The 27,173-nt window shown below is 38.9% G+C and overlaps 1 protein-coding gene across 13 annotated transcripts in view; it reads right to left on the reverse strand.

The window, feature by feature from the left end:
* The window catches only part of Sclt1 (sodium channel and clathrin linker 1), a 158,798-nt gene that overhangs the window by 123,662 nt on the left and 7,963 nt on the right, over window positions 1–27,173 (reverse strand). For all 13 annotated transcript variants that reach the window (XR_015659671.1, XR_015659670.1, XR_015659673.1 and 10 more), the window contains 3 exon segments: window positions 13,244–13,302; window positions 12,683–12,755; window positions 5,163–5,218 (listed from right to left, as the gene is read on the reverse strand). Coding sequence is in view for 3 of the 13 variants with exons in the window: in XM_087616678.1 (XP_087472804.1) it covers window positions 5,163–5,218; window positions 12,683–12,755; window positions 13,244–13,302 (188 nt within the window). In the remaining 10 variants the exon portion in view is untranslated.

Raw genomic sequence — 27,173 nt, forward strand, 5'->3', positions numbered from 1 at the left:
AGTAATTGGAAATGCCCAATACTTACTAGGCACTCAAATATTTTTGAGTAATTACTTTTTTGTTATTGTAACCAAATACCTGATAAGGTATTAAGGGAGGACCAGTTTCTTTTTGGTTCAGAACAGATCAAACTGGGAAACTCATGGAGCAGGTGCTTCCGTGTCAGTGTAAGAATAGGTGGGCTCTATGTGTTCAACTCCGAGGACATCAGAGAAGGCAGAGAAATGGGAATGCCATCACTCATCTGGCTTTCTATCTTTCCCTCTTTATTCAGTCAGGAACTCATGGGCTGGTGCTGCTCACATCAGTGTTTTCCCTCCTCAGGTAAACCTCTCAGGAGAAGCCCTCCTTTCCAAGCCCTTAGCACATGTGTCTTCTGGTGATCCTAAATCCTATCAAGTTGGGAATGAAGATTAACTATAAATGATTATTTTACTGCTTCACTATTATTAACTCAGAAGATACACGGTTCCAGATTTTTGTTAGTAGCTCCATACTGTCCTTTGAGAAGCAAACGTTTTAGCACCTTTCTTTCTTTCAGTCTTTCTGAGTCTCTGGAACCTGAGCTCATGGTTAAAACAATTGTGTCTAAGTATGTATTCCCTTGTAAGTCAACCAAGCGCCACTGAAAACATCCAAGAATCTTTGGGTAGCACAAATTGGTCTTGATGGGGGGCAGGGACATGAAGTTTGGTAACTTTAGTATCTTCCTTATAAAGTGATTTAATTTATAATCAGTTCCTAGATATTATGCATTCCTATACAAATATATTAAAATGTTTCCAAAATCCAATACTATGGCACTGTACACAACTGTATAACCCAAGGTACTCATGTGTACTTTTCTTAAAATATTTTCCCTGTAATTTATAAATTATTTTGACTTTGCAATCATTAACTATGACGTATAGCTAAAAGTACAACTTTTCTTTAAAGACATAGCTAGCAGAGCTTGCTTTAAAACCTTGTAGCATTTTCAAAAGTGCCTTTAATAAACCAAGAATTCATTTTTCTATTTTTCTGTCATAAAATCCAATTGCTGCTATGGTTTAGATTTGGATTCTGTCAAATGTGTTGAAATGTGATGCTTTTTGTAACATTATTCCAAGGGAGTCAAATCTCTAGGAGGTGATTCACTGTGTGGAAGTAAGATATCTTGAGAATGAATTAGGTCTTGTGATTAACAGGCATGAGAGCGACTATTATGACATATGCTAGCAAGCAAGTTCCTTCTCCCTTCTACTTTGCATTTTTTCCACCAGAATACATCAGCATGAGGCCCTGACCAGAAGCTGAATGAGGTCAGTACAATGTTCCTGGAACTCCAGAACTGTGAGACTCAAATAAGCATATTTTCTTTATGAAATACTCAGGATCAGACAATTTTTATAACAAGCAAAACAAACAAAATCCCAAAACCAAAAATAAAAACAAACAAGCCCCACACCTGCACCATTACACTTGGAAATAAGTAGAGATTTTAAAGACTAGGTTCAAGATAGCTGCACATAAAAGGAAGAATGCTGTAAACATGTATATAAAGCAACTAAATGGTTACTATCTTTACACCATACAATGCCTTGTCTTTCTAGTACACTAGAAACCAAGCCCAACTTAGTTTATGTTTGAAAAATTACTGTAGTATTCTTTACTGGGATATTAAAAGTCTGTTTAACAATAATTATTTTGAGAAAACATTAAAGCTAAAAAAAACCCACATAGACTTAAAAAACACAATGAATGAAAAATTAAAACCTAATTTTAAATTTTAATCAGTTGTACATTTTAGTAAAAATCCATAAATCAAAAAGGAGAATAAAATATTCTTTAAAGAGAGAAAATGCAACCACTGAACTGAGAATAGGACCCCCGTTGAAGGAATCAGAGAAAGAACTGGAAGAGCTTGAAGGGGCTAGAGACCCCATATGTACAACAATGTCAAGCAACCAGAGCTTCCAGGGACTAAGCCACTACCTAAAGACTATACATGGACTGACCCTGGACTCTGACCTCATAGGTAGCAATGAATATCCTAGTAAGAGCACCAGTGGAAGGGGAAGCCCTGGGTCCTGCTAAGACTGAACCCCCAGTGAACTAGACTGTTGGGGGGAGGGCGGCAATGGGGGGAGGGTTGGGAGGAGAACACCCATAAGGAAGGGGAGGAGGGAGGGGGATGTTTGCCTGGAAACCGGGAAAGGGAATAACACTCGAAATGTATATAAGAAATACTCAAGTTAATAAAAAAAAAAAAAAGAGGAGATTAAAAAAAAGAGAGAGAAAATGATAATATAGTTAAAGCTAAAATATAATTCCATAGGAATGCTACATGTTCTGGCTAGTTTTTGTTTGTTTGTTTGTTTGTTTGTTTTTTAAATCATTTAGTTAAGTCAACTTGATACACTCTAAGGTCATCTGGGAAGAGAGAACCTCAATTGAGAAACTATCTCCATCAGACTGGTCTGTAAACAGACTGGACTGCAAGCAGTCTTGTGAGGCAGCCCATTGCGGGCAGCACCACACCTTGTAGGTGGTCCTAGGTTGTTTAAGAAAATAGACTGAGCAAGCCATGAGAAACAAGTCAGTAAGTAGCCCTTTAATTCCTGACCACTTGAGTTCCTGCCCTGCTTCCCCTAATGATAAACTGTGAGGTCTAAGTCAAATAAACTCTTTCCTCTACACGATGGTGTTTATCACAGCAACAGAAAACAAACCAGAACAACATATATTCATGAAATACAAAAGTACATTAAGAATATAGCAATAAAACAGAAACTACTACATAATATAGAAGAATACAAACAAAAGAAAGTGAAAATTTAAGAGTCCATGAACTGGATGAATTTAGGATTCAAAAATGCCCCATTTCTCCCCATTTTTGGTTTAGTTACAAGTCAACAAGAAGTCAAATTTCTACAGTTTTATGTTCTTAATGTCAAATTTTGGGAACTCAGGACAGAATAAAATTTATATAATCTTGATTAATTTTTAAAATTCTAACATGCTGAGAAAAGACATACTAGTAGATAGAAAAAAAATAAGCACAGGAAAAGATTGAGAAACCGCACTACCTTGAAATTTTAAGAAGAAAACAGAAAATTCTTTCATTAAGCACATCTCACCCTGGGAGGGGACATTTGCAATTAATACCTATTATCTACTGTTGAATGGCCAATTGGCAGTCATATTATATTTCACATTTATCTATCTATGTAGTACTTGAAAGTCTGAAACTATATTTCCAAGAAGTCCTCAAAGATGGTGTAGAAGAGATTAAAATTTTAGCAGGAAGCACTTAAAAGAGATGGATATATTTTAGTAAGAAAAATGAAAACTTTGGCATTTCATGAGAAGCAGATGAAAAATGGCCAAACATAACAGTCTTCATAAAATCTAAATCAAGATCACAATGAGAAATTGCTTAATAGTGACAATGATAGTATTTAGGAAGACTGATTAGAATTATTGCTGGAAAAATAGAGATCAACATGAATTAAAATTTTTATTGGTAAGAATGTAAACTAGGTAATACAGTCAAGTTTTAAATTAGGTTGACATTAAATTACAATCCTATAACCTGGCAATTTTACCTCTGGAAATTTTCAGACTGTGCATGATAGTGAAAAGAGTTAAGTTTCAGAATACTGGATGATTCAATTTTTATAGTTTTAAAAATGCAAACCTAACTATATAACACTAAGCAGAATTCAACACAGTTTTTCCTTCGGTAGTGGGGATGACGATGAGAACTAGAAGGAACTCATGGGTAAATGTATCAGGGTTGGCAAGTTTGTATTTAATCAGCATGTTTCCTGCTACATATTTGTACACTATTTTACTGCTTGATAATAGTTAATGGCACTTATGTGCCCTACTTCAAGCTATGACTTTATTTCTTACAGCCCGCCCATGAAATAATGCTTCTTTGTCATAGTCTATCCAACAAAACCCTCAGGATCAAGCACGATAATCCTCAATTTGAATCCTTGGTAAGGGAGTCCAAATGACATCCCATCCCAACAAACAGGCCTTGACTTTTAGTTGCTTCCCAGAATTTGAAGTAAATCTTTATTGCTGAAAACAATATACACTTTGGACACAAGACACTAAGAAACAGAGCTAGAAATAACCTGGAAGTCTCCCTGAGAACCAATGCTTACAACACTAGAAGGTATAAGCTACCAAGGTGGTTAAAATGACTAGTCCAATCCAGCTGTGGTACCTATAAAACACAGCAAAGGCTAGCAAAACACATCTCTAAAGGTGAAACAGTGGTACTTCTATCTTGTGAGTAACCACAGCTGTTCAATTGGACTTCCAGCCTGAACAGTAGGAGGAAATTCAGACCTAGTATTATAAACTTAGCCAATTATCTAGGACTGGTGAGGCCATGAAACCTAAAGGAGAACCCATTTACTATCACTTGCTGAAACCAGTATAATTTCTAACTATATCCTAAATATTTACCATTACATTATGGGTACCTAGTTAAATGTAGCTCTCGGCTCTCATCAAATACGCTTATTTTTGTAGCAGATAGAGACTAGTATAGAAAGCTACAAGTGGTCAAAATGCAGAAAAATGACCATGAGGTGCCCAGCCACATTCTATAATACCACTCCTATGAGACTAAGGGAACACAAAAGAAGAGGAAGTAGATAGATTGTAAGAGCCAGAGGACCAGGATGTCTCCTAAGAGACAATGTCTTCCAGACACTACAGGGAAGCTACATTGTAGCTAAACAACATGGTAGCCTAAAGAAGAATCTGAACAACACCACCAGGTGACTATATGGACAGGGGAAATCTCAGAAGGCTTCATCCTTAGAGAAAGAGCTAAAGGCAATTAAGAATTGCTGAGAGAGGCAAAATTAATGGTTATCCAATACCATGTTGTCAGCTCTAAAAATATGAAAGCATCACTAAGTGAACTCAGCAAGTTTATATTCATGTATATGTAAACATGTAACAATAGGTCAAGACAAAGAAAATGATTCTTTTATTATTTCCAATTTATAGAAAAAAGTTACAACAGAAGGTTGTTTACAATCACAGGTAATGAAGCCTGTAGTCAACAGAAACTCAAGCCCAGGAGTCTGTACTCTAAAGCGCCACACTCTATGCATCAAAGAACATCAAAAGACCCACTGACTAATTGATTTACCTTTCATTTTCTGTGATGACGGTTTCAAGTTGTAGTTTCATCTCACCCATGTGTTTCTACAAGAATAATAAAAGGTGGTGTAGTAATACATTCTCCAAACAATTAAATCTCCACTAAGTACTCATTTCATATGCATGCAGTCAGACTTTTTAATATTTAGATAAAATTTATTCATTTATTTTAACAAGTCTTATCACATACGGATAGTTTAATAATGTACCAAATATGATAAAACATTCATTTTGAATAGATTATAAATAAAACCATTTTATGCAATAATTGAGAAAATTGTAAAAATATATATCCAAGAAAACAAAGTAAGATACACTTCAGTATGATAAAAGAATCAGTTGAGCTGGGAGAGGTGGTGCACACATTCAACCCCAGCAGTCCTGAAGCAGAGGCAGGTGGATCTCTGTGAATTTGAGGCCAGCCTGGTCTTTGGAGTGAGTTCCAGGACAGGCAGCACCATTACACAGAGAAACCCTGTCTTAAACAAATAAGCAGGCAAGCAAGCAAACAAACAAACAAAAGCAAGAACCTAGCTCATTGCTATCCCTTGAAAATCTATCTTAACTAATCCATGTATTCAGGAGAAGTTCATATCTGTACATATATTTGCTACTTCAAGATGAAAGATGGGAATGGTGGGAAAGGAAATACAGGTCTTCTTCAGCAATCATTCATTCTTTACCTCAACACCCTTCTGAAGTGAACTCTGTTCTAAACAAGGCTGCTGAGGTAAACAGACATGGCCACTGACATAAGTATCTACTAGTAGTTCTTAGCAGGCTAGATGATTTAAAAACCCACTTCTAGAATACAAGGAAGATTGTAATTCATACTGTAAAGAGAATGAGAGGAAAGTTTCACTGACTTTCTAGGGTAATAAAGAGATTATTAGCCTTTCAAAGGAAAAAAGAAAGGGAATGTTAATAAACGCAAAATGACAAAATAAGGAGTCAGTTTTACTCATTTTTTTTTTTTTGGTTCTTTTTTTTGGAGCTGGGGACCGAACCCAGGGCCTTGTGCTTCCTAGGCAAGCGCTCTACCACTGAGCTAAATCCCCAACCCTAAGGAGTCAGTTTTAATAAGTGTGAAAGGTCTGCATGCAGCAAAAGGCAGTCATGGAAAAGCAGTTTTCCAACAAAGGTGTACTGGGCTCAAAACACTCTCATCAGTCCTCACTGTGTACTCTAGGGCAGGGAGAAGGGCCAAGCCTAGAGCAGAGCTGGCATGAGAAGTGTGAGTAGGCAGCTTCCAAGTCTCTCTCTCCTACTCACTCTCCTACTCAGAGATATTCAAAGCAACTTGGCCTAAGAAATCACTAACCACCTTTTAATATGAAATCCAAACCAAATATGGCATCAAAACCAAATTTTTCTCAGGTTCCTGCTAGCCAGAATTTCAGTCAAGCTAAAATTAATTAATATACCACTAGATAATTGAATATTGAATATATTAAAAAGTATCAAATATTGTAAATGATTATATAGAATGTTTGTGTACTACATAAGTCACATTTAGGGCTTTACTATAAAATATTTGAAAATACTTAATATTTGGAAGAAAAAGATCTACAAAGTGCTTCTTATATCATCAAAATTTCCCTACTATATATTTTTTCTTTTGTGCGGTGGGAGGGGGGGATCTTTTTTTTTTTTTATCTTTATTAACTTGAGTATTGCTTATTTACTTTTCGATTATTATTCCCCTTCCTGGTTTCCGGGCCAACATCCACCTAACCCCTCCCCCTCCCCTTCTATATGGGCTTCCCCTCCCCATCCTCCCCCCATTACTACCCTCCCCATAACAATCATGTTCACTGGGGGTTCAGTCTTGGCAGGACCAAGGACTTCCCCTTCCACTGGTGCTCTTACTAGGCTATTCATTGCTACCTATGAGGTTGGAGCCCAGGGTCAGTCCATGTATAGTCTTTGGGTAGTGGCTTAGTCCCTGGAAGCTCTGGTTGGTTGGCATTGTTGTTCATATGAGGTCTCAAGCCCCTTCAAGCTCTTCCAGACCTTTCTCTGATTCCTTCAATGGGGGTCCCGTTCTCAGTTCAGTGGATTGCTGCTGGCATTCGCCTCTGTATTTGCTGTATTCTGGCTGTGTCTCTCAGGAGAGATCTACATCTGGTTCCTGTCAGCCTGCACTTCTTTGCTTCATCCATCTTATCCAACTGGGTGGCTGTACATGTATGGGCCACATGTGGGGCAGGCTCTGAATGGGTGTTCCTTCTGCCTCCGTTCTAAACTTTGCCTCCCTATTCCCTCCCAAGGGTTTTTTTGTTCCCCTTTTAAAGAAGGAGTGAAGCATTCACATTTTGATCATCCGTCTTGAGTTTCATGTGTTCTGTGCATCTAGGGTAATTCAAGCATTTGGACTAATAGCCACTAATCAATGAGTGCATACCAAGTGTGTTTTTCTGTGATTGGGTTACCTCACTCAGGATGATATTTTCCAGTTCCCTCCATTTGCCTATGAATTTCATAAACTCATTGTTTTTGATAGCTGAGTAGTATTCCATTGTGTAGATGTACCACATTTTCTGTATCCATTCCTCTGTTGAAGGGCATCTGTATTCTTTCCAGCTTCTGGCTATTATAAATAAGGCTGCGATGAACATAGTGGAGCACGTGTCTTTTTTATATGTTGGGGCATCTTTTGGGTATATGCCCAAGAGAGGTATAGCTGGATCCTCAGGCAGTTCAATGTCCAATTGTCTGAGGAACCTCCAGACTGATTTCCAGAATGGTTGTACCAGTCTGCAATCCCACCAGCAATGGAGGAGTGTTCCTCTTTCTCCACATCCTCGCCAGCATTTGCTGTCACCTGAGTTTTTGATCTTAGCCATTCTCACTGGTGTGAGGTGAAATCTCAGGGTTGTCTTGATTTGCATTTTGGGAGGGGGATCTTTATATACAGAATTACAGGATGCTTTTACTACTTTGAAGGTATACTACTTCTTGGTCATGTCTCTAATTCTTGTTTTTTTTTTTTGTTTTTTTTTTTTTTGTTCTTTATTTTTAATGTGTTAGATTTTGTTTGTCTGCTGCTTTCATGAGAAAGTCTCTCTATGTAGCCCTGACTGTCCTGAAACTTTCTATGTAGTTCAGGCTGGCTTCTAACTTACAGAAATTTACCTGCCTCTGCCTCATGAGTACCGGGACTAAAGTCACAGGCCACTATGCTTAGGTACACATGTACCTAAAAATGTACTTAAAAATTAGCACTTTTTATTAATTATATGTCTGTGAGCATAAATAGATTATCATTAGAAGTAAATATCAACATCTTCCTTTTGTATAATACAAATGCAATAACTATTACTATCAGTGAAAACTCTTGGGATAAGTGTAGCTTCTTCTTGTAACTAATTAGGTAATCACCAGAGGTGGTAAGAACAGCAAATGAGAAACTGAAGCCAAGCACTTCAGTAAAATAGCTCATTAAAGAGACACAGGAATCAGACAGGTTATAAGAGGCTTTAGGAGGGTTAACTTTCCAGGCAACTAGCTATTCTGGAACAACAACTGAAGTAAACAAAGTATACCATCATTCAATTCATACAGTGAGTTCAGCAGAAATTTTAGATTTGCTATTCCTAAAACTAAAAATTACATCATTCACACTAAAGACTTTCATTGTTTTTTAATTGCCCCTCAGAAAGAAAAAAAAAAGATGTTTGTGGTTGGCTGAAGCTTAAATGGCCAAAGACTAAAAAATATATCATGAAGAATGGGAAATAAATTAAGAATTATCTTATGCCAGGCCAAACAAAAATTCTCAACAGAGGAATCTCGAATGGCCAAGAAGCACTTAAATATTCCTTAGCCATCAGGGAAAAGCAAATCAAAAGAACTCTGAGGGTCCATCTTAGACCCGTCAGAATGGCTAAGATCAAAACTCAAGGGATAGTACATGTCAGTGAGGATGCAGAGCAAGGGGAACACTTCTTCACTGCTGGTGGGAGTGCAAACTTTTACAACCACTGTAGAAATGAATTTGGTGGTTTTTCAGAAAACTGGGAATAGTTCTACTTCAAGACCTACTTATACTACCCCTGGGCATATACCTAAAAGATTTTCCACCATCTCACAAGGACACTTGCTCAACTATGTTCATAGCAGCTTTAATCGTAATAGCCAGAAACTGGAAACAACCTAGATGTCCTTCAACTGAAGAATGGACAAAGAAAATGTGGTACATCTATACAATCGAATATCATTTAGCTATTAAAAACAAAGACATCATGAAATTTGCAGGTAAATTGATGAAACTTGAAAATATCATCCTGAGTGAGGCAACCCAATCCCTAAAGGACATGCACGGTATGTGCTCACTTGTAAGTGGATATTAGTCATAAAATATAGCTATCATGCTACAATCCACAGATCCAAAGAAACTAAACAAAAAGAAAGACCCAAGAGAGGATGCTTGAATCTCATGTAGAAGGGGGAATAAAATAGTCATAAGAGGCAGATGGAGGGAGGGAACTGAGTGGGAGGGGAACTGGGAAGGGGGCATAGAGGATTCAGGAGCAGGGAAGGACAGGGAGATGGGTAGATGGAAATCTGAAACTGATTGAGGGGTGGGGGATAGGGTGGGGTGAGGAGGTGGGAGGCATTTCCAGAAAGAGACAGAGATAAGATAAGCACTGAAGAAAGAATCAAGGGGGAGGTGACCTTATCTGTGACTTACTAAGTTGGGGATATGGAACCTGAAGAGGCCACCTCCTGTAAGCCAGGCAGGAACCCTAATGGAGCGATTAGAGACACCAACCCACTCACAAAAGTTGCAACCCAAAATTTCTCCTGTGTACAAGAAATACAGGCAAGGGGGATGGAGTAGAGACTGAGGCAGGCAGCAGTCCATGACATTATTAATGGTTCTCTGTTATGCTTGCAGACAGGAGCATGTTGTCCTCTGCCAGGCTACACCCAACAGCTGATTCAGACAGTATAGACACCCACAGCCAAACAGTGGATAGAGCTTGGGAACTCTTATTGAAAAGTAGGAAGAAGGATTGTGGGCCTGAAGGGGATAGCAACTCCAACAGAGTCAATTAACATGGGCCCACGGGGCTCTCAGAGTCTGAACCACAAACCAAGGAACATAAACAGCCTGGGCCTAAGCCTTCCTGCACATATATAACTGATGTGGGTCCGAATAACTGAAATGGGGACTATTCCAAAAGCTGTTGCCTATATATGTTCGAGCTGGGCTGCCTTGTCTGGGATCAGTGGGAGAGAAAGTGCCTAGCCTCACAGAGACTTAAAGTGCCAGGGTGGGGGCATGCTCAGGGGGGCCCCCACTCACTCAGAGGAAGGATTGTGGGAGGGGGTAACTGAGATGGGGCAGTGAGTGTAAAGTGAATAAGTAAAAAAATAAAATTAAATTGCAAAATATTGTGTTATGATAATATAGAATCCTGGCCCTACACGTTCACTTTAGAAGTTTATATAGAAGTAAATGAAAGTCTACATAATTCTTTATGTAAAGAAAATATCTATTTTTTTAGGAGTTGTAAGCATTGTGTTCTCTTAGTAAAGGTACATACCACTCTATTAATTAAAAAATTAATACTTTAAAAATTGTTTAGTTAGCTCTAATTCTCTTGTTCCCACAAACCCTAGGATTCATCAGCTATTCAAAGGCCTATAGTGTGGTTGTATGGAAAATGCCCTTCACAGATGTACATTTTGAAAGCTTGTATTGAGAGGTGGTAACTTGAGAGGAGACTCCAACTTCATACAAATTAATCTGTAGCTTCATGAGCAATTTAGAGACCACCGAGTTTAAAGACACAGGTCATGAGGGGTAAGACTTCAAAAGGCTTATATTGTCCTAGCATCCCTTTTCTTCTCTCTGCTTCCTAGACACCATGAAGAGAGTAGCCTTCCTTATTGTGCTCTCCAGCTACCAAGGTATTTTCTGTCTTGCTCAGAACCAGAGAAAGAGAGCCAGGTATCCTGGATGGAAACCATTTGCCAAAATCCCTCCCTTCCCTCATTTTTCTCAGGTATTTTGTCAAAGAGTTAGAAAACCATCAAAGCCTACTAGGTACTACACTTTAAAGCACAACACAGAATTTCTTCTTGGCCATGCACTAAGAGAAAAGACAGCCAGGTGGTGGTTGCTCACACCTTTAACTCCAGTACTCTGGAGGCAGAGGCAGATAAAGCTCTGTGAGTTAGAGGCCAGCCTGGTCTACAGAGAGTTCCAGGACAGCTAGGGCTACACAATCAAACCAAAACAAAAAACAAACAAACAAACAAACAAACAAACAAACAAGCAAAAAACACCTGGGGATGGGGAGAAAAAAGGGAGGACAATGGGCTCAGAGCCTGCCACTCACACAGCACCACTTTGAGAAAACAGCCTGGAGGGATTATTTTAATCCAGGGCCATTATGCTTCCTCACATCTACATGATGCTTTCTTTACTGTTAGTGAATTGATCTAGGGGTTGGTATCTAGGCCTAATACAATCATTATTATAGCCAATCTCTAACAAAGTCATTATCAGCTGGTGGGCTTAGCCCAAGACAGAAAATCCGATTAAGAAATATTTCTAGATATTTATCTACCGTTTTCTCTTTTTCCTTTTGGTGAACTGTCCGCTAATTGAGCAGCAGCTTTGTGTTTAGCTTTTACAGCTCTACACATTCTGGAGAAAGGAAGCAGCAGCAGCAGCTTTCAGAGAAGGCAGTGGGGAAGATAACAATAACAAAAGTGGAAAAGGAAACCCTGGAACCAAAGGGTACTGCTGGGAATGGAGTTAAGGAAAAGTGGAAGTATGCAGTGGGTGGAGCTAGGAGAGATCAATAAAAAACATGGTATGTAGGAAAACCCCATATGGAAACCCATTACTCTGCAAGCCAATTTTAAAAATAAAAGCTCTTTTAAAAATGAAATACCTGGTAACAGAAAATCTGGGAGGAAATGTAAAAGACATTTCAACTGAAAGAAACACATTATAAATATTAGTTATATTCAAAGATGTGGTTACTTTAAGCGTGTAACAACCCTATAGTATGCTATAGTTTTCCATGAGCAGAATCTCAGAAGCCCTGAGACTGAGACCTGTCTACACAGAAAATGTCATAAGTTTATTGCCATTATTCTTAAAATAAATTTCCACTAGTAAAAACAAAATCTGCTAAACCCAAGCATATATTGGAAGTAGAATAATAATATCTTATTTAAAAGATATAAAGGCATATGACAGAAATAGCATCTGAAGATGGGGGATAACCATTATGCAAGTAATGACATATGTGGGTAGATTCTGAGATGGGCTCTGATCACTGAGCTATGAACAAATAACAATGCCATCAGGACACTGCTTCCAGCTTTTAAAAGATGCCTCTGCCAGAGAGCAAGAACAAGGAAATACTGGATTAAAAAGAAAACTGAAGCTAGTGTTTATAGATATACATTTACAGATAAATGAGACTTTCATATTTTCTTCTCATAGTCAAACCTTACAAAAGCTAAGTGATTATGACTTCTCACCTGGTAATAGGTCAGCTGCCTGTTTAGCTCTTCGAGATGTTTCTCATACTCAGCAATGAGAGGAGGTAAAGCACTAAAGGAAAGTACAGAATTAAAAGACTGAATATTCAGTTCCACTTACTTTAAGCATGTAATAAGTAAAGTAAATCTCATATGAAAATTTGTGTCTAATATGAATCAGTACTTGCCCTTTTTCTTAAACCCTTAACACAAGTAATATTTTGGACTGAAAACTTCTTGATCAGGTGGAAGAAACAGGAGAGAAGCCTTGAACTCCAAAGGATAACAAACAGTTTCTCTGGCTTCCACTTAATAAAGCCTCCATACGATTTACTTGTTACAAATCAAAGATGCTCTCAGATATTACTAAGTACTTGGGGAACAGGCAAGATCATATTCCATTAGAATCCACTATTATAAATTCCATCAATGTTTTCATCAACTGGATAGCAAGTCATTTATGTTCAATTGCAGCAGACCATACATTAAGTAGTCATAAATTAAGGAACTCTTTCAATAATCAAATAATTGAAAAATAATATCTATTTAATAATACTTTACCTTTGGTCATTTACAGAGTTTGTTAGTGTGTCACCTCTGCCTCCTTTGGACATGCTGTTCTATAACAAAAATATTTAAAAAACATAAAAATATTTTAAATATTGATAATATTTAATTAATAATATAAAATATTAAAATATTTTCTCACATTATTCTAGTTAAAACTGAAACTGGCTTAAATTAATTATCAATATGATTTTTATAACTTTATAAAATTTATCAAATGTAATTCAAAAGGAAATAAAGAAAAAAGCTGATGTTGAAATGCATTTGGTAAACTTAACTATGCATGATAAAAAATTGGCCAATAAGAACTACAAAGAATTTTCTATTTGATGAAACTATTTACCAGGGATTAACACTAATTATTATTTATGGTGAAACAAGGGAAGCTTACATTAAGTTCAGCAACAATACAAGGCTGCTTACTTTCACTGTTCTGGTCAACATGATATAAGGAATGTTTAAAGGCTGAAGAGTAATATGTGACATAATTATCATATACAAATAATTTGATTATTTACCTAGAAAACACCACATAATGTAATACATGTTCAAGTAAAATAGAGACTACATTAAATCTTAGATAGGAGAGCATACTAAAAAAAAAGTTCAGTAGTTTCCTCAAACATTAATAGTCATTTTCCCTTTATCTTCCTGGAAAGTAACTTGTGTACTTTATTTTTTTTAACAGCCAATCTTTTTACTTTTGTAATTTTCCCTAATTTTACACTGGCAGTTCATTACTTAAGTTCTACTTCCTTTCTTTTGTCAAATTTAATTTGTTCTTGCTGTTCATTTTCTACATTAAATGCATGCAAATAGGGGAGTACATTTCCTTTTAAATGCTGCTTCAGTCCTAATGTATGAGTTTAAGAAGTATTAATCTTGCTTGTTTGTTTTTAAGATAAATGTAGAGTCACATGAAACTTTTTAAAAGTTTTTTTATTAGAGATATTTCTACTTACATTTCAAAGGTTATTCCCCTTCCCGGTTTCCTGTCCATAAGCTCCCATTCCTGACCCTCCCCCTCCCCCATATGGGTATTCCCCATACATATCCCACTTATTGCTCCCCCCATATTCCCCTGCACTGGGGGTCCACCCTTGGCAGGACCAAGGGCTTTCCCTTCCCTTGATACCCCAACAAGGTTATTATCTGCTACATATGCAGTTGGAGCCCTGGGTCAGTTCATGTATAGTCTTTCGGTAGTGGTTTCGTCCCTCGAAGCTCTGGTTGGTTGGCATTGTGGTTTTTATGGGGTTGCAAGCTCTTTCAACTCTTTCAATACTTCCTCTAATTCCCCCACAAGGGGGTCCTATTCTCAGTTCGTTGGTTTGCTGCTAGCATTGACCTCTGTAATGGACATGCTCTAGATGTGTCTCTCAGGAGAAATCTATATCCGGTCCCTTTCAGCATGTATTTTCTAGCTTCATCAATCTTATTTACTTTTGGTGGCTGTATACATATGGGCCACATGTGGGGCAGGCTCTGAATGGCCATTCCTTGAGTCGCTGCTCTAAACTTTGCTTCCATAATCCCCCCAATGGATATCCCCCCTCCTTTTAAGAAGGAATGGGAGAATCCATATTTTGGTCATCCTTTTTCTTGAGCTTCCTGTGGTCTATGGATTGCATCTTGGGTAATTTGAGCTTTGTGGTTAATATCCATGAGGGCATACCAAGTGTGTTATTCTGTGATTGAATAACCTTACTCAGGATGATATTTTCTAGTTCATTCCATTTGCCTATGAATTTCATGAAGTCATTGTTTTTGATAGCAGAGCAGTAATCCATTGTGTAGATGGTACCACAGTTTTGGAATCCATTCCTCCGTTGAAGGGCATCTGGGTTTGTTCCAGTTTCTGGCAATTATAAATAAGGCTACTATTAACATAGTGGAGCATGTGTCTTTGTTGTATGTTGGAGCATCATTTGGGTATATGCCCAGGAGAGGTAAAGCTGGGTCCTCAAGTAATGGAATGTCCAATTTTCTGAGGAACCTCCAGACTGATTTTCAGAGTGGTTGTACCAGTTTGCAATCCCACCAACAATAGAGGAGTGTTCCTCTTTCTCCACATCCTCGCCAACATCTGCTGTCACCTGAGTTTTTGATCTTAGCCATTCTGACTGGTGTGAGGTGGAATCTCAGGGTTGTTTTGATTTGTATTTCCCTGATGAGTAAAGATGTTGAACATTTCTTTAGGTGCTTTTTGACTGTTCAATAATCCTCAGCTGAGAATGTTCAGTTTAGCTCTCTGTATCTCATTTTTTTTTTTATTAACTTGAGTATTTCTTATATACATTTCGAGTGTTATTCCCTTTCCCGGTTTCCGGGCAAACATCCCCCTCCCCCCTCCTCTTCCTTATGGGTGTTCCCCTCCCAACCCTCCCCCCATTGCCGCCCTTCCCCCATAGACTAGTTCACTGGGGGTTCAGTCTTACCAGGACCCAGGGCTTCCCCTTCCACTGGTGCTCTTACTAGGATATTCATTGCTACCTATGGGGTCAGAGTCCAGGGTCAGTCGATGTATAGTCTTTAGGTAGTGGCTTAGTCCCTGGAAGCTCTGGTTGCTTGGCATTGTTGTACTTTTGGGGTCTCGAGCCCCTTCAAGCTCTTCTAGTTCTTTCTCTGGTTCCTTCAATAGGGGACCTATTCTCAGTTCAGTGGTTTGCTGCTGGCATTCGCCTCTGTATTTGCTGTATTCTGGCTGTGTCTCTCAGGAGCGATCTACATCCGGCTCCTGTCGGTCTGCACTTCTTTGCTTCATCCATCTTGTCTAATTGGGTGACTGTATATGTATGGGCCACATGTGGGGCAGGCTCTGAATGGGTGTTCCTTCAGTCTCTGTTTTAATCTTTGCCTCTCCCTTCCCTGCCAAGGGTATTCTTTTTCCTCATTTAAAGAAGGAGTGAAGCATTCACATTTTGATCATCCATCTTGAGTTTCGTTTGTTCTAGGGATCTAGGGTAATTCAAGCATTTGGGCTAATAGCCACTTATCAATGAGTGCATACCATGTATGTCTTTCTGTGATTGGGTTAGCTCACTCAGGATGATATTTTCCAGTTCCAACCATTTGCCTACGAATTTCATAAACTCGTTGTTTTTGATAGCTGAGTAATATTCCATTGTGTAGATGTACCACATTTTCTGTATCCATTCCTCTGTTGAAGGGCATCTGGGTTCTTTCCATTTTCTGGCTATTATAAATAAGGCTGCGATGAACATAGTGGAGCACGTGTCTCTTTTATATGTTGAGGCATCTTTTGGGTATATGCCCAAGAGAGGTATAGCTGGATCCTCAGGCAGTTCAATGTCCAATTTTCTGAGGAACCTCCAGACTGATTTCCAGAATGGTTTTACCAGTCTGCAATCCCACCAACAATGGAGGAGTGTTCCTCTTTCTCCACATCCTCGCCAGCATCTGCTGTCACCTGAGTTTTTGATCTTAGCCATTCTCACTGGTGTGAGGTGAAATCTCAGGGTTGTTTTGATTTGCATTTCCCTGATGACTAAAGATGTTGAACATTTCTTTAGGTGTTTCTCAGCCATTCGGCATTCCTCAGCTGTGAATTCTTTGTTTAGCACTGAACCCCATTTTTTAATAGGGTTATTTGTCTCCCTGCGGTCAAACTTCTTGAGTTATTTGTATATTTTGGATATAAGGCCTCTATCTGTCGTAGGATTGGTAAAGATCTTTTCCCAATCTGTTGGTTGCCGTTTTGTCCTAACCACAGTGTCCTTTGCCTTACAGAAGCTTTGCAGTTTTATGAGATCCCATTTGTCGATTCTTGATCTTAGAGCATAAGCCATTGGTGTTTTGTTCAGGAAATTTTTTCCAGTGCCCATGTGTTCCAGATGCTTCCCTAGTTTTTCTTCTAGTAGTTTGAGTGTGTCTGGTTTGATGTGGAGGTCCTTGATCCACTTGGACTTTAGCTTTGTACAGGGTGATAAGCATGGATCGATCTGCATTCTTCTACATGTTGCCCTCCAGTTGAACCAGCACCATTTGCTGAAAATGCTATCTTTTTTCCATTGGATGGTTTTGGCTCCTTTGTCAAAAATCAAGTGCCCATAGGTGTGTGGGTTCATTTCTGGGTCTTCAGTTCTATTCCATTGGTCTATCTGTCTGTCTCTGTACCAATACCATGCAGTTTTTATCACTATTGCTCTGTAATACTGCTTGAGTTCAGGGATAGTGATTCCCCCTGAAGTCCTTTTATTGTTGAGGATAGCTTTAGCTATCCTGGGTTTTTTGTTATTCCAGATGAATTTGCAAATTGTTCTGTCTAACTCTTTGGAGAATTGGATTGGTATTTTGATGGGGATTGCATTGAATCTGTAGATTGCTTTTGGTAAAATGGCCATTTTTACTATATTAATCCTGCCAATCCATGAGCATGGGAGATCTTTCCATCTTCTGAGGTCTTCTTCAATTTCTTTCCTCAGTGTCTTGAAGTTCTTATTGTACAGATCTTTTACTTGCTTGGTTAAAGTCACACCGAGGTACTTTATATTATTTGGGTCTATTATGAAGGGTGTCGTTTCCCTAATTTCTTTCTCGGCTTGTTTCTCTTTTGTATAGAGGAAGGCTACTGATTTATTTGAGTTAATTTTATACCCAGCCACTTTGCTGAAGTTGTTTATCAGCTTTAGTAGTTCTCTGGTAGAACTTTTGGGATCACTTAAATATACTATCATGTCATCTGCAAATAGTGATATTTTGACCTCTTCTTTTCCGATCTTTATCCCCTTGATCTCCTTTTGTTGTCTGATTGCTCTGGCTAGAACTTCAAGAACTATATTGAATAAGGAGGGAGAGAGTGGGCAGCCTTGTCTAGTCCCTGATTTTAGTGGGATTGCTTCAAGTTTCTCCCCATTTAGTTTAATGTTAGCAACTGGTTTGCTGTATATGGCTTTTACTATGTTTAGGTATGGGCCTTGAATTCCTATTCTTTCCAGGACTTTTATCATGAAGGGGTGTTGAATTTTGTCAAATGCTTTCTCAGCATCTAATGAAATGATCATGTGGTTCTGTTCTTTCAGTTTGTTTATATAATGGATCACGTTGATGGTTTTCCGTATATTAAACCATCCCTGCATGCCTGGGATGAAGCCTACTTGATCATGGTGGATGATTGTTTTGATGTACTCTTGAATTCGGTTTGCCAGAATTTTATTGAGTATTTTTGCGTCGATATTCATAAGGGAAATTGGTCTGAAGTTCTCTTTCTTTGTTGTGTCTTTGTGTGGTTTAGGTATAAGAGTAATTGTGGCTTCCTAGAAGGAATTCGGTAGGGCTCCATCTGTTTCAATTTTGTGGAATAGTTTGGATAATATTGGTATGAGGTCTTCTATGAAGGTTTGATAGAATTCTGCACTAAACCCGTCTGGACCTGGGCTCTTTTTGGTTGGGAGACCTTTAATGACTGCTTCTATTTCCTTAGGAGTTATGGGGTTGTTTAACTGGTTTATCTGTTCCTGATTTAATTTCGATACCTGGTATCTGTCTAGGAAATTGTCCATTTCCTGAAGATTTTCAAATTTTGTTGAATATAGGTTTTTATAGTAAGATCTGATGATTTTTTGAATTTCCTCTGAATCTGTAGTTATGTCTCCCTTTTCATTTCTGATTTTGTTAATTTGGATGCACTCTCTGTGTCCTCTCGTTAGTCTGGCTAAGGGTTTATCTATCTTGTTGATTTTCTCAAAGAACCAACTTTTGGTTCTGTTGATTCTTTCTATGGTCCTTTTTGTTTCTACTTGGTTGATTTCAGCTCTGAGTTTGATTATTTCCTGCCTTCTACTCCTCCTGGGTGTATTTGCTTCTTTTTGTTCTAGAGCTTTTAGGTGTGCTGTCAAGCTGCTGACATATGCTCTTTCCTGTTTCTTTCTGCAGGCACTCAGCGCTATGAGTTTTCCTCTTAGCACAGCTTTCATTGTGTCCCATAAGTTTGGGTATGTTGTACCTTCATTTTCATTAAATTCTAAAAAGTTTTTAATTTCTTTCTTTATTTCTTCCTTGACCAGGTTATCACTGAGTAGAGCATTGTTCAATTTCCACGTATATGTGGGCATTCTTCCCTTATTGTTATTGAAGACCAGTTTTAGGCCGTGGTGGTCCGATAGCACGCATGGGATTATTTCTATCTTTCTGTACCTGTTGAGGCCCGTTTTTTGACCAATTATATGGTCAATTTTGGAGAAAGTACCATGAGGAGCTGAGAAGAAGGTATATCCTTTTGCTTTAGGATAGAATGTTCTATAAATATCCGTTAAGTCCATTTGGCTCATGACTTCTCTTAGTCTGTCGACATCACTGTTTAATTTCTCTTTCCATGATCTGTCCATTGATGAGAGTGGGGTGTTGAAATCTCCCACTATTATTGTGTGAGGTGCAATGTGTGTTTTGAGCTTTAGTAAGGTTTCTTTTACGTATGTAGGTGCCCTTGTGTTGGGGCATAGATATTTAGGATTGAGAGTTCATCTTGGTGGATTTTTCCTTTGATGAATATGAAGTGTCCTTCCTTATCTTTTTTGATGACTTTTAGTTGGAAATTGATTTTATTTGATATTAGAATGGCTACTCCAGCTTGCTTCTTCTGACCATTTGCTTGGAAAGTTGTTTTCCAGCCTTTCACTCTGAGGTAGTGTCTGTCTTTGTCTCTGAGGTGTGTTTCCTGTAGGCAGCAGAATGCAGGGTCCTCGTTGCGTATCCAGTTTGTTAATCTATGTCTTTTTATTGGGGAGTTGAGGCCATTGATATTGAGAGATATTAAGGAATAATGATTATTGTTTCCCTTTATATTCATATTTGGATGTGAGGTTATGTTTGTGTGCTTTCATTCTCTTTGTTTTGTTGCCAAGACGATTAGTTTCTTGCTTCTTCTAGGGTATAGCTTGCCTCCTTATGTTGGGCTTTACCATTTATTATCCTTTGTAGTGCTGGATTTGTAGAAAGATATTGTGTAAATTTGGTTTTGTCATGGAATATCTTGGTTTCTCCATCAATGTTAATTGAGAGTTTTGCAGGATACAGTAACCTGGGCTGGCATTTGTGTTCTCTTAGGGTCTGTATGACATCAGTCCAGGATCTTCTGGCCTTCATAGTTTCTGGCGAGAAGTCTGGTGTGATTCTGATAGGTCTGCCTTTATATGTTACTTGACCTTTTTCCCTTACTGCTTTTAATATTCTTTATTTTGTGCGTTTGGTGTTTTGACAATTACGTGACGGGAGGTGTTTCTTTTCTGGTCCAATCTATTTGGAGTTCTGTAGGCTTCTTGTATGTCTATGGGTATCTCTTTTTTTAGGTTAGGGAAGTTTTCTTCTATGATTTTGTTGAAGATATTTACTGGTCCTTTGAGCTGGGAGTCTTCACTCTCTTCTATACCTATTATCCTTAGGTTTGATCTTCTCATTGAGTCCTGGATTTCCTGTATGTTTTGGACCTGTAGCTTTTTCCGCTTTACATTATCTGTGACAGTTGGGTCAATGATTTCTATGGAATCTTCTGCTCCTGAGATTCTCTCTTCCATCTCTTGTATTCTGTTGGTGAAGCTTGTATCTACAGCTCCTTGTCTCTTCTTTTGGTTTTCTATATCCAGGGTTGTTTCCATTTGTTCTTTCTTGATTGCTTCTATTTCCATTTTTAATTCCTTCAACTGTTTGATTGTGTTTTCCTGGAATTCTTTCAGGGATTTTTGTGTCTCCTCTCTATGGGCTTCTACTTGTTTATTTATGTTTTCTTGGAATTGTTTCAGGGATTTTTTCGATTCTTTCAGGCATTTTTGCGATTCCTCTCTGTAGGCTTCTACTTGTTCTCTAACGGAGTTCTTCATGTCTTCCTTGAAGTCCTCCAGCATCATGATCAGAAATGATTTTTAAACTAGATCTTGCTTTTCTGGTGTGTTTGGATATTCCATGTTTGTTTTGATGGGAGAATTGGGCTCCGATGGTGCCATGTAGTCTTGGTTTCTGTTGCTTGGGTTCCTGCGCTTGCCTCTCGCCATCAGATTATCTCTAGTGTTACTTTGTTCTGCTATTTCTGACAGTGGCTAGACTGTCCTATAAGCCTGTGTGTCAGGAGTGCTGTAGACCTGTTTTCCTCTCTTTCAGTCAGTTATGGGGAAAGTGTTCTGCTTTCGGGCGTGTAGTTTTTCCTCTCTACAGGTCTTCAGTTGTTCCTGTGGGCCTGTGTCTTGAGTTCACCAGGCAGCTTTCTTGCAGCAGAAAATTTGGTCTTACCTGTGGTCCTGAGGCTCAAGTTCGCTCGTGGGGTGCTGCCCACGGGCTCTCTGCAGCGGCAGCAACCAGGAAGACCTGTGCTGCCCCTTCCGGGAGCTTCAGTGCACCAGGGTTCCAGATGGTCTTTGGCTTTTTCCTCTGGCGTCCGAGATGTGTGTGCAGGGAGCAGTCTCTTCTGGTTTCCCAGGCTTGTTTGCCTCTCTGAAGGTTCAGCTCTCACTCCCACGGGATTTGGGTGCAGAGAACTGTTTATCCGGTCTGTTTCTTTCAGGTTCCGGCGGTGTCTCAGGCAGGGGTCCTGCCGCTCCTGGGCCCTCCCCCACGGGAGCCCAGAGGCCTTCTACAGTTTCCTCTTGGGCCAGGGATGTGGGAAGGATGAGCAGTGTTGGTGGTCTCTTCCGCTCTGCAGCCTCAGGAGTGCCCACCTGACCAGGCGGTTGGGTCTCTCTCTCACCGGGTCTGGGGGCAGAGAGCTGCTGCGGGCCGGGGTCCGCGGGTGTGGGACTTCCGGTAAACACAGAACGTGCCCGGTCCTAGAGAAATTCTGCTTCCGTATGTCCCAATCTCACCAGGCAGCTTTCTTGCAGCAGAAAATTTGGTCTTACCTGTGGTCCCGAGGCTCAGGATCGCTCGTGGGGTGCTGCCCAGGGGCTCTCTGCAGCGGCAGCAACCAGGAAGACCTGTGCAGCCCCTTCCCGGAGCTTCAGTGCACCAGGGTTCCAGATGGTCTTTGGCTTTTTCCTCTGGCGTCCGAGATGTGTGTCTCTGTATCTCATTTTTTAATAGGGTTATTTGTCTCACTGCGGTCTAACTTCTTGAGTTCTTTGTATATTTTGGATATAAGCCCTCTATCTATTGTAGGATTGGTAAAGATCTTTTCCCAATCTGTTGGTTGCCGTTTTGTCCTAACCACAGTGTCTTTTGCTTTACAGAAGCTTTGCAGTTTTATGAGGCCCCATTTGTTGATTTGTGATCTTAGAGCATAAGCCATTGGTGTTTTGTTCAGGAAATTTTCCCCAGTGCCCATGTGTTCGAGACTCTTCCCCACTTTTTCTCCTATTAGTTTGAGTGTATCTGGTTTGATGTGGAGGTCCTAGATCCACTTGAACTTAAGCTTTGTACAGGGTGATAAGAATGGATCGGTTTGCAATCTTCTCCATGCTGACCTCCAATTGAACCAGCACCATTTGTTGAAAATGCTATCTTTCTTCCATTGGATGGTTTTAGCTCCTTTGTCAAAGATCAAGTGGCCATAGGTGTGTGGGTTCATTTCTGGGTCTTCAATTCTTTTCCACTGATCTATCTGCCTGTCTCTGTACCAATACCATACAGTTTTTATGACTATTGCTCTGTAATACTGCTTGAAGTCAGGGATGGTGATTCCCCCAGTTCTTTTATGGTTGAGTATAGTTTTCGCTATCCTGGGTTTTTTGTTATTGCAAATGAATTTGCAAATTGCTCTTTCTATCTCTATAAAGAATTGAGTAGGAATTTTGGTGGGGAATGCATTGAATCTGTAGATTGCTTTGGGCAAAATGGCCACCTTTACTATATTAATCCTGCCAATCCATGAGCATGGAAGATCTATCCATCTTCTTCAATTTCTTTCTTCAGAGATTTGACGTTCTTGTCATACAGATCTTTCATTTGCTTGGTTAAAGTCACGCAAGATATTTTATGTTATTTGGGACTATTGTGAAGGGTGTCATTTCCTTAATTTCTTTCTCAGCCTGTTAATCCTTTGAGTAGAGGAAGGCTACTGACTTGTTTGAGTTAATTTTATACACAGTCACTTTGCTAAAGTTGTTTATCAGGTTAAGTAGTTCTATGGTGGAACTGTAGGGGCGCTTAAGTACACTATCATATCATCTGCAAATAGTGATATTTCGATTTCTTCCCTTCCAATTGCCTTTAACCTCGTTTCCCTGTCTGATTGCTCTGGCTAGGACTTCAAGTACTACATTGAATAAGCATGGATAGAATGGGCAGCCTTGTCTAGTCCCTGATTTTAGTGGGATTGCTTCAAGTTTTTCTCCATTTAGTTTGATGTTAGGTACTGGCTTGCTGTATATTGCTTTTATTATGTTTAGATATGGGCCTTGAATTCCTGATCTTTCCAGGACTTTCATGAAGGGGTGTTGAATTTTGTCAAATGCTTTCTCAGTATCTAATGAAATGATCATGTGGTTCTTATCTTTGAGTTTGTTTATATGGTGGGTTACATTGATGGATTTTGTATATTAAACCATCCCTGCATGCCTGGGATGAAGCGTATTTGATCATGATGGATGACTGTTTTGATGTGTTCTTGGATTCGGTTTGCAAGAATTTTATTGAGTATTTTTGCGTCAATATTCATAAGGGAAATTGGTCTGAAGTTCTCTTTCTTTGTTGGTCTTTGTGTGGTTTGGGTATAAGAGTAATTGTGGCTTCATAGAAGGAATTTAGTAGTGCTTCGTCTGTTTCTATTTTGTGGAATAGTTTGGACAGTACTGGTATAAGGTCTTCTATGAAGGTCTGATAGAATTCTGCACTGAACCCATCTGGACCTGGGCTCTTTTTGGTTGGGAGACTTTTAATAACTGCTTCCATTTCTTTAGGAATTATGGAATTGTTTATATGGTTTATTTGTTCCTGATTTAACTTCGGTACCTGGTATCTGTCTAGAAAATTGTCCAGAAAATTTAGAAAATAATGACAGGCAGTTTTGGGCAACTTTCCCCAGTGCAAACATTTTGTTAAGCCACAATGTAACATACAGATGATTCTTAATTTAAGATGGGTGACAGTCTCATCTGAATGATGTAACCTCAAAATGCATTTAACACACTACCATATAAAATAAAACATGGTAGCTCAACAACATAGAGCCTACAGAGTATGTTCACACCTGTGATTTTATAGCTGGCAGAAAGGCTGGGTTTACTTCTGTTGCCCATATCATGGGAGAGCATCTTACCATATATTATTCATTCAAGAAAAGGTCTGAATGTGTATCACCTTCACATCACAAAGGTGAAAAATGGTTTGTCAAACCACTGTAGCATGGGGACCTTCTGCAGTACAATGCTGTAACTATGTAGCAATACAGCATACATAAAGATAAGAAAATTGTCATGAGCCAAGGATCATTCAGTGCTCCTTTTAGACACAGTACCTTTCCACTACACTCCCTCATCCTCAGGTCTAGGCAACCACTAGTCGGTTATATAGATACATTTTTTTCCATTTTAGAACTGTTAACATGAATATAATCGCTTGGAATTGGCTTTTTTCCCTTCAGTAGAATTCCTTGGATATTTGGGAACACATTTTACTCTGTAGCTAGGCTGGCCCCTAAATCACAAGATCCTGTAACTCAGCTTTCTGAGTGCTAGATTACAGGTTCAAGCTCCACACCCAGCCAACGCATCACCTTCTACTGTCCCAACAATAGTATAATATTAAAAAGTACATACAAGTGCTGCCTACTTAACCACTCTCCTACAAAAGTTATCTGTATTATGAGTAAAGCTGCTATACACACCGTAAATGTGCTCGTGCCTGCGTGTGTGTGTGTATGTGTGTGTCTAATGGTAGTTGCATATTTTCTGTTTAAGTTACTGAATGATTTTTCAGAATGGCTATAGCATTTACAAACTCTCAACAACCGTGCATGGTTGCATTAGTCCATTTCCATTACTACAACAGAATTTCAGAGGTTGTATGCTGTCTGAAGAAAGGAGGCCCAAGTATCTCACAGTTCTTAAGGTTCAAGAGCATGAGGCCAGTTTCTGCTGTGCTCTAGTGAGTACCTTCCTGGATTCACCACAGCATGAACATATGCAAAAGAGAAATAGGCTTCCTCTTTTGTAACAACTCTTGTGAGACTAACTCACTCATTCCTAGAGATTAGCATGAATCCCTTCTAAGAGTCATGCCCCTAATGACCTAGCCACTTCCAACCTGGTTCTATCTCTTCAAACTTTGTCACAGCAAGGACCAAGCCTTCAATGTATAAACCTTTGGGGGAAACAATCCACATAATAGCATATTCCACTATTTCATTTGTAACCATCATGTGAAATACATAGTATTACTTTATTGTGCTTTTAAAATTTACTAAGTGACTGTGTGAGGCTGGATAATGACCATATACAATATTTACTTCCAAATCATAACATATTATTCTTAATGTAGTAGGCAGATAGCCCACTACATTAGATCTCAGAATTTGTAGTCTTATTATTGACAGTTTACACTTGGATCAATACTGTGTCCTCACATTCTTGCCAATAGAACTATATAGTCTACCTTTTGTATAATGCAGCTAATTGTGACAGGCTAAACTGTAAGGTTGGCCTCTACTGAGAATCTTCTACCTAGACCAGCCTAGATGACCCTCTAACAAGAACCTAAACATGAGGTAGCCAAGAAAGACTGCAGTTATCTCTTGGTGTCTGTGATAGCATTAACTTTCTCATGCCTGTCTACAGTGTTCTTAGACATGAAGAAAATACAACTGCTCTCTTCTCCAATGCTAGCCTACTACACAGGAGAAGCCACTGTCATACCAAATCACACACTGGATTTAAGGCTCTCAAGAACAGTGTGTTTCCCCGGTGGATAGGAGTACCAGTATGTCATTAGGATTTCCTGGAATGCCTTTTGCTGTAGCCCCAGCCCCTCTATTCCTACCACCCCACTTCTGACTCTAGGACTGAATCTGCAGATTGCATCCTACTTCTCTCGATGCTTTTTAGCTGTTTCAAGGATAAAGAATCCCCAGGGGATGAACTACAGTTGTTCTAGGATACAGGCATCACTACTAGAAAGAAGCTCAACACTTGTTTCATGCTACCACATCCACATGATCTCTTCTCTCATCACTGTAAAGTACACAGTGAAAGCAAGACATGTGACAGTGAAGTTGGGAAGATATGGAGGACTACAAAGAAGCTGGAGACAGAAACAATTATTTTGCCATTAAGATTAAGATAGGAATCAAGATTTAGTATATGATTATAAAAACAGTACATTTGGAAAAGGACCTACACCTGCTAAGAATTAAAACAACTATAATTTGTGTAATGGTAAGGAGATGTGTCCCTCACTGATTTGCTCCCCTGAGGTTTTTAATAATTATAATCACAATGCATAACAGACACCTCTAATGGAGGTCTTGCATTTATTGCTGTGTTGCTGGTAAAAAAACACTTTCATGATCCAGTCAACGATAGCTTCTGGCAGATGTGGTAGAAAACCATGTCCAGAGAGCTCTGGAGCGTCAAACATCTGTCTTTTGCTACTGTTACTGCTTAATCAAGCATTCAGACCTATGCTTTAAGATATTTACCAGATATGTATACCTTGTTGATAAAAATCTAAAATTGAAGCAAAACAAACAAACAAAAAAACCCTTAGGAAATAAACATTAAGGCCAATGCATTTATTACTACTTGTGTTAGTTTTATGTTTTATTCATAATTTCTGTTTTTTTTTAAACGGGGAAACAGGAATCCAATTCTTTTGCCATAATGTCATGATTATATAACTGAAATAATTATACAGGTAGCCACATCTTGAGAAATCACTTTAGAATGTTTCAAAGCTTAAATGAATTCCCATTTCAGATCACAGCTACTTTAACTTTAAGATGTATAGCATTAGCTCCAGTTAGAAAAAATATTAAAGCAATTTCTAT

This window comes from Rattus norvegicus, chromosome 2, assembly GCF_021556685.1.
Source record: "Rattus norvegicus strain SHRSP/BbbUtx chromosome 2, alternate assembly SHRSP_T2T, whole genome shotgun sequence".
Lineage (NCBI taxonomy): Eukaryota > Metazoa > Chordata > Mammalia > Rodentia > Muridae > Rattus > Rattus norvegicus.